Source organism: Arachis ipaensis, chromosome B03, assembly GCF_000816755.2.
Source record: "Arachis ipaensis cultivar K30076 chromosome B03, Araip1.1, whole genome shotgun sequence".
NCBI classification, from domain to species: Eukaryota; Viridiplantae; Streptophyta; class Magnoliopsida; order Fabales; family Fabaceae; genus Arachis; species Arachis ipaensis.
This window is the reverse complement of record NC_029787.2, coordinates 122,393,277-122,400,740: the sequence shown is the minus strand read 5'-3', so window position 1 is coordinate 122,400,740 and position 7,464 is coordinate 122,393,277. Positions and strand designations below refer to the sequence as shown.

Sequence of the window (7,464 nt, the reverse complement as noted above, 5' to 3'; positions counted from 1 at the left end):
CTACCAAAAAAAAAAAAATCATGGCACATGTTCTTTCTAAATTAAGTACAAGTCTTTACTCTTCATCCAATCCTACTCTTCCCAAAGAAATTTTCTGAAGGTTAATGACTTAATGTTATCAAAAATAGGGCACAGGGCTTATTAAAGCGCTTTCTAACAATATGCATGGTGGTGCACAAAAACAAAAATTCCAAATAGCTTTTATGCTTCAACACCCTCCAAAAACACAGAAAAAATACAAAAGATTTTTTCCGATTTTATTTAATTAATAACGAAGGCTCAGTAAAAATAAATATGACTTTTAGTGTTGGTCTATGTTATCCATGGTTATACATGTCTATTTTAAGGCGTGGGTATGATGTTTTCAAAGTTCTAAAAACCAAACTAATTATTGAACCGTTTTAGTTATTAGTTTATTAATTTATTGGTTTAATCGATTCGATTATAATTTAATCAAAAAAACCGTTTTATAATAAAATAATAAATAAAATATAAATAAACACACTAAAACATAATTATAGTCTAATATAAATTTTAAAATATCATCCAAATTAAAAATACTACATAAACCAGAATGTTATAATCTCATTCAAATACAAACTCAAAAATCAAATAACAAAAATAACCAACCAAACATAAAATGCTAACATCCAAGTTTATCATCAATCATCAAAATTCGCCATAACTTGCTACCGTTTTGCTACATTAATCCCACACTTATCTAAACCCTTGTGGCTTGCGAGACTTGTTTGTGATATGCCTAACAGAACAACCAGAGGAGATCAGAGGCCATGCAAAGTTGCATGCGTTTTCTTTCTTCTTTTTTTTTTCTATCATGTGAATTTTCTGTTTGTGGAATAAAGTATGTTAGATATCAAGCTTGTGATTTATCCATGCTTACATCATTATAGTTTCATCAAGATGTACCACCACTCTTGCAATGAATGAAAAGCCTTGTTATGAATGCCAAGAATGAAATAAATTGAGTAGGTTTAACATGACAGGTTTAACATGGCAAGAGTAGGTTTATCATGGCAGGTTTTCATCTTCCACTCAATGAACAATTTATTAAATCAACAATAGCAAAACACAATATAATAATCAAAAGGTCAAGAACAACACTAAAACAATAATTTATCAAATTACCAAGTTAATAACATCAATTAAAACTAAAAATCAAAATAACAAAAATAATATTCAATCATTTATTCGATTACTATACCACTATATCAGTTCATACTTCACAGTTCACAAAAAAACTATATCACTATATCACCATTTCAGTTCACAGTTGAATTACTTGAATCAGAATTCACATAGCTTCACTATATCAGCCAATCATAAATTTAGAGTTCACAGAACTTCACTATATTAGAGTTCAATCATAAATTCATAGTTAATTAAAAAAATTACCTACAGAACATGCAATAGCCAGTGGTTCGGAGGGGGACAAAGGCACCGAGAGACAGAGCCAGAGACACCGAGTGACCAAGGGAGACAGAGACAACGAGAGCACTGCGGGAAACAGAGCATGCAAGACTAGTGGAGCAGACGGTGGCTTCGAAGGTTGCGATGGCTGCTGCGCGATGGAGGGGAAGTGAGCAAGCACGAGGCGGTGGCTGAACGGAGGTGAGCTCGATGAGATTGAGACTTGAGAGGCAGCCCTCCTCCCTGGACTGAGTGTGTGTAAGAGACGGAGAGGAGAATGGAGATCGATTAGTTACGCGATGGAGTAAGATTAGATTAGGGATTGCTGGTTTAGTGAGTGAATCAGTGAAAAACGGCAACGTTTAGTTGTGTTCTCCAAAAACGGTCGGGTCACGGTTCGGTTCAACCGACCGGTTTGCCGGTTTGATCACGGTTTTTAAAATATGCGATTTTGCCTATTGTCCGAACCGTTTTTCCCCTCGGCTCACGGTTTGACCGGTTCGAATTGGTTTTCAGAACCTTGGTTTATTGATTTGGAAAAAGCGTACGATAGGGTGTCAAGGGAGGTCTTATAGAAGGTTTTAGAAAAGAGGAGAGTAAGGATCGCATATATTCATGCAATTAAAGACATATATATGATGGGGCCACAACTAGTGTGAAGACTCAAGGTGGTGTGACAGAGAAATTTTTTATTGGTATAGGATTACACCAGGGATCATCCTTAACTCCATATCTTTTCACATTAGTCTTGGAAGAACTCACAGAACACATTCAAGAGCATGTGCCATGATACATGCTTTTTGTCGATGATATCGTCCTTATGGGAGAGTCCATGGAAGACTTAAATAAGAAGTTGGACTTATGAAGAGAAGCCTTAGAAGTGTATGGTCTGCGCATAAGCCGTAGTAAGACGGAATATATGGAATGTAAGTTCGGTTTGAGAAGGGAAAACCCTAATATAGAGGTGAAGATTGGAGAAAACATCTTACGAAAAGTTAAAAAATTTTAAGTATCTTAGGTGCATCATATAGGATAATGGAGAGATTGAACATGATGTAAATCATAGGATCTAAGCAGGTTGGTCAAAATGGCGAAGTGCATCTGGTTTTATATGCGACAAAAAAATGCCTTTAAAATTTAAAGGTAAATTCTATCGCACTGCTATAAAACCGGTAATGCTTTATGGTACGAAGTGTGGGTGGCCAAAGGAGAGCACGAACATAAGTTGAGTGTGACAGAGATGAAGATGTTGAGATGGATGAGTGGTCATACGCGATTGGATAAAATAAGAAATGAAGATATAAGGGAAAGAGATCAGGAGGGTGGATGAGATGGAAGATGGACAAGGGGTGTAAGGTAGAAGAAGACTTTAGAAGATCATCCATGAGGTGGTCAAGCGAGATCTACATGTAAACGATTTCTCTTTAGACATGATACATGATAGAGTTCAATGACGACGTTTGATTCATGTAGCTGACCCCACCTAGTGGTACAAGGCTTTGTTGTTGTTGTTGTTGTATTATGAAACAATATTTTAAAAATACAACATAACTAAATTCTATAAAAATTTAATTAACTTATATCCTAAAAATATATATTAAGTTTTAAAAATTCACAATTTAATAATGAAGAAATAAATAAATAAATAAAATGGGGTAAAAGATATTAAAGCATGATCTAAGAAAAGTTTTACCGAACTACTACTACCTCCCATTCTCACAAGGCCCAAGCATGTAGCCAACAAACAATACCACCTCTTTCTCTCTCTCCATCACCATCTCTGTGTCTATAACTGTTGTTTCATAACTGTTGCTTAACGCCTCACCCATAACCTCCACCTCACCTTTAATTACTCTTTCTCTCTCTCTCTCTCCTATTCTTTTTCTCAACCTCTTAAATAAATCTCACACCCTCACATACACACCCAGATTTTTCTTTCTCTCTCTCTCTCTCTCTCTCTCTCTCTCTCTCTATTCATCCATGGAGAGTCCTCATTCTCCTTCTTCTGCTCCTCTACTCCGGCGACCCTGAACTCCAGGTCCAGGCAGCCCGCGACATCCGGAGGCTCACCAAGACCTCCCCCCGCTGCCGCCGACAGCTCTCCGAAGCTGTCGGTCCGCTCGTTTCCATGCTCCGAGTCGACTCGCCCGAGTCACGCGAACCCGCTCTCTTCGCCTTGCTCAACCTCGCCGTCAAGGATGAAAAGTACGTACCTAACTTCACTTCCAGTCCCAAAAAAAATTACTGTTTTCACGTACAGATATTTTTCACCCCCTCCTTTTTTTTCCTCAGCAAAAAAGGAAATATGAAATTCAAGAGGACAAAAGAAATGTTTCTTTCGCGGTGTGATTAATTAATTATTGAATGACTTCATGAGTGGATTATTTTTAATTTTTATTTAATTTTATTTTTTTTGGGGGGAGTTAGGTGGTTAATTTGCTATTATCGTTGTGATTTTATTGGTGTTGTGGTTTGATGCTTGATGCGCTTTCTCTGCTTTTTGGCGTTCGATTGCTTAGGAATTCGTGCGATCTTTTCATGAGAACAGAGAACCTGTGCGATGATGATGCCTTGAAAGTCATCAAGTTGGGGATTCCTATATATTATTGAAAATTGAGAAATAAAATAATGGCAATTTGGGTTTTCAGGATGTTAGTATATTTGGTGTAGTACCGCAAGATTCTGATTTTTATTCGGCGGTCCCTCAGTTTTTTTGGTCCCATACTCCCATATATTTTATTTTCATCTGATTGGATGCTCTGAAAATATAAGTATTTGGTGATCTTTATTATTTGTATTTTTTATTCTCTAGGGACGGCTGGATCATCTTGTTATTCAGAATCCGATAAGATATTTGTTAGAAGTTAGAACAGCTCTTCATGGCTTAGAATGCAAGATGGTCATATTTGTTGAGAATATATGGGAAAAATTAAAATTAGAGACATGAAATAGTAAAAAAAATAGGAATTTGCTGAATATATAAAAAATAATTTCCCCTTGTGATGAGTACTAGTGTCTTGATACAAGTTGCTTTATCAACTGATGGCTTGAATGCCTACGTACCAATACCACAAGAAAGAATTGGATGCTTTATATATTACTCCAATTAGGCTTATCCGATTGGAAGATAGTTAAGTGGTTTTTCTTTGGCTCACATGGTGCATTTTCCTTTTTCCCTTTAGCTTCTTTTCATTTCTTTTTTGGCAGATGTCTTCTTCTTGAAGCAATCTTTTTTCGGGTTAGTTTTCACCTTCTAGCAAATGGAATAGTTCATTTCCTTTATTTTGCTTTAGGTACTGGTACTTTCCATTCCGTTCCAAAATACCTAACCAATGCACCGCTAGTTAATATATACAATCCCGTGAGTCTTTACTAATGTCATGTTTGTGAAACATAGAAAATAGCACTAAATGAATTAAAAGGAAACCACTTTAGCTATAAAATCTTTATTATTTAACTCTTGTATGTCTAATCTTTCTGGAGATGGTTCGAATCTCTGCATTGCACGCGGTTCAAGTTCAACCACTGCTTGGCTTTTTTCCTGCTCTTCTCATTAATGATATGCTTGCTTGAGTAGGTGGAAATTGGGGTTGTAAAAAAACAGAAGAATATATGATATGAGGGGAGAGAAAATATTGAGTGTTCTGGAAGGTTTTGATTTTCTCTATTAGGGGGTGGAAAATCACTTTCATTGCTACAAGTGTGGCTAAAAAATTTATGGGTCGGATTTCTTCAACCTTCATGTATTTTCGTTTTCCTTATACCAAAGTTAGTATGAAGTGGTTTTCATTCCAAATTTCTTTTGACCCTGTTTAAAACCTATGGAAATTAAACTAAATGCACCGCCTAAAATTTCTTGTTTTGGCTCCTGATTTAATTCATGACCATTTTCTTTCTAGTTTCTTGGCTTCTTGCACATGAGGCCTAACTGGGGTACCTTCAACCTTTATGATTAAAAGAAAGCCATTGACCCTAAACCGAACTCCAATTATTAAAAGAGACCAGGAAATTTTGTTTAGGTACATTTAATGTTGCTTTATGTCTAAATGAAGTTACAGTAAACATACATTAAATATTATAACTTCTCTGTTTATGCATGTGGACTCTCTGTTTATGTATCTTGTTACCTTTATTTTTTTAATTTGTACGTTGCCATTGTATGAGATGTTACTTTCAGATTAAATTTGAATACCTGCAGTCATAATAATTTACTGATATTCATTGCTTGACTCTTTACTTGTTATCTTGCAGGAACAAAATCAATATTGTGGAGGCTGGTGCATTAGAACCCATAATCAGTTTCCTCAAGTCAGAAGATCTAAATCTGCAGGAGTCTGCAACTGCATCTTTGCTCACACTCTCTGCCTCTTCAACAAACAAACCGATCATCAGCGCTAGCGGAGCCATTCCTCTTCTCGTGGACATCCTGAGAGATGGAACCCCACAAGCCAAAGCTGATGCAGTTATGGCTCTCTCTAACTTATCAACGTACCCCAATAACCTCAGCATCATCCTCCAAACAAATCCAATCCCTTTCATAGTCAACATTCTCAAAACCTGCAAGAAATCATCAAAAACAGCTGAAAAATGCTGTTCCTTGATAGAATCCTTGATGGAGTACGACGAGGGAAGAATCGCCCTGACATTGGAAGAAGGCGGCGTGCTGGCAGTTGTGGAGGTTCTTGAGAGCGGGACACTCCAGAGCAGGGAGCACGCCGTTGGAGCGCTATTGACAATGTGCGAAAGCGACAGGTGTAAATACAGGGAACCAATCCTTAGAGAAGGCGTGATCCCGGGACTTCTGGAGCTAACTGTTCAGGGGACACCAAAGTCTCAGCCGAAGGCACGCACCCTTTTGCAGCTGCTAAGAGAGTCTCCTTACCCGAGATCTGAAATTCAGCCAGACACTCTTGAGAACATAGTGTGCAACATCATTTCACAGATTGATGGGGATGATCAATCTGGTAAAGCAAAGAAGATGCTGGCTGAGATGGTGCAAGTTAGCATGGAACAGAGTTTAAGGCATTTACAGCAAAGGGCTCTTGTATGCACACCCACAAGTGATCTTCCTATTGCTTCAGAAGTTCCTTCAAAATCATAGTTTCTCTTTTTCTTTCCACTCGAGATCAAGTTTCCATAGAGGGGGAAAAATGATAATAATACTTGAAAGTGAAGTATGCCAGTCCAGGCCATTTGTGTAGGTATCTTGTGACTGGTGACTGTCAATAAACCAAAGTTGTGAGAGGATAAGGAGCATGATTTTGTAGTTGGTTTGTAAAGAAACTTTGTGTATAAAAATGATACACTAGTAGTGGTAGTGCTAAAAAGGCTAATTATCCCTTTCTTTGTTTCCATGTCTGCCATGGATTATAATAGTTACTTCTTTGTTTCGTTCCTGGCGGGCTTAAAAAAGAGGAGCTTATTGAAAACCCAAAAGAGAAAGAGAAAAAAACTAAAAAAGAGTAAACTTATGGTAGTAGACTGCATGGTCAACAAGGGAGGCTTGAATTTCTAAGTGATTTTTTAAAAAGACTTTATATAAGGTTCTTATTTTCAACAACTTATAAGTATCAACAAACCATGAGTCATCGCATAACGTGAAGCTGAGCCGGCGTATAGTTTGGATTTCCCATTTTAATTTGACTACTTCCTTTTGTCTTTGACGTCATACACAAAATTTGTTATGCACATACAACAGAAAAATAGAGTCAGAATTTTAATAAACAATAAATAAATAGAATATAATGAATTGAATTTTAATATATAGTTCTGTTAGGGAGCCAATAGAATATTTGTACAATGTGTACAATTGATTAATAATATTTAGAATAATTATTCGGGTACTAAGGATAATAAACATTCCATATCATAAAATCACTCATCTCATTGTACAAATATTTCATTGACTTCCTATATTTTTCCTTTAATATATCACGAGGATAATATCAATTTGTACAATGTCATTAAGTTTGAGTTGTATAGAAAAATAAAAGTATGTAAACAAACAATTATTTAACATTATTTTAGATTTGAAGA

At 36.4% G+C, this 7,464-nt stretch overlaps 1 protein-coding gene across 2 annotated transcripts; it reads left to right on the top strand.

Annotated features, from left to right (window-relative positions):
- LOC107633753 (U-box domain-containing protein 4) lies at window positions 3,490-6,823 on the top strand. 2 transcript variants are annotated; one of them, XM_021119546.1, is made up of 3 exons: window positions 3,490-3,633; window positions 4,636-4,666; window positions 5,680-6,823. In XM_021119546.1, exons 1-3 carry the CDS (start codon window positions 3,627-3,629, stop codon window positions 6,527-6,529), a joined length of 888 nt encoding a protein of 295 aa, XP_020975205.1. In that variant the 5' UTR covers window positions 3,490-3,626; the 3' UTR covers window positions 6,530-6,823. The 2 variants fall into 2 exon arrangements, with proteins under 2 accessions (XP_020975205.1, XP_020975204.1); XM_021119545.1 differs by lacking the exons at window positions 3,490-3,633; window positions 4,636-4,666 and adding an exon at window positions 4,677-5,447.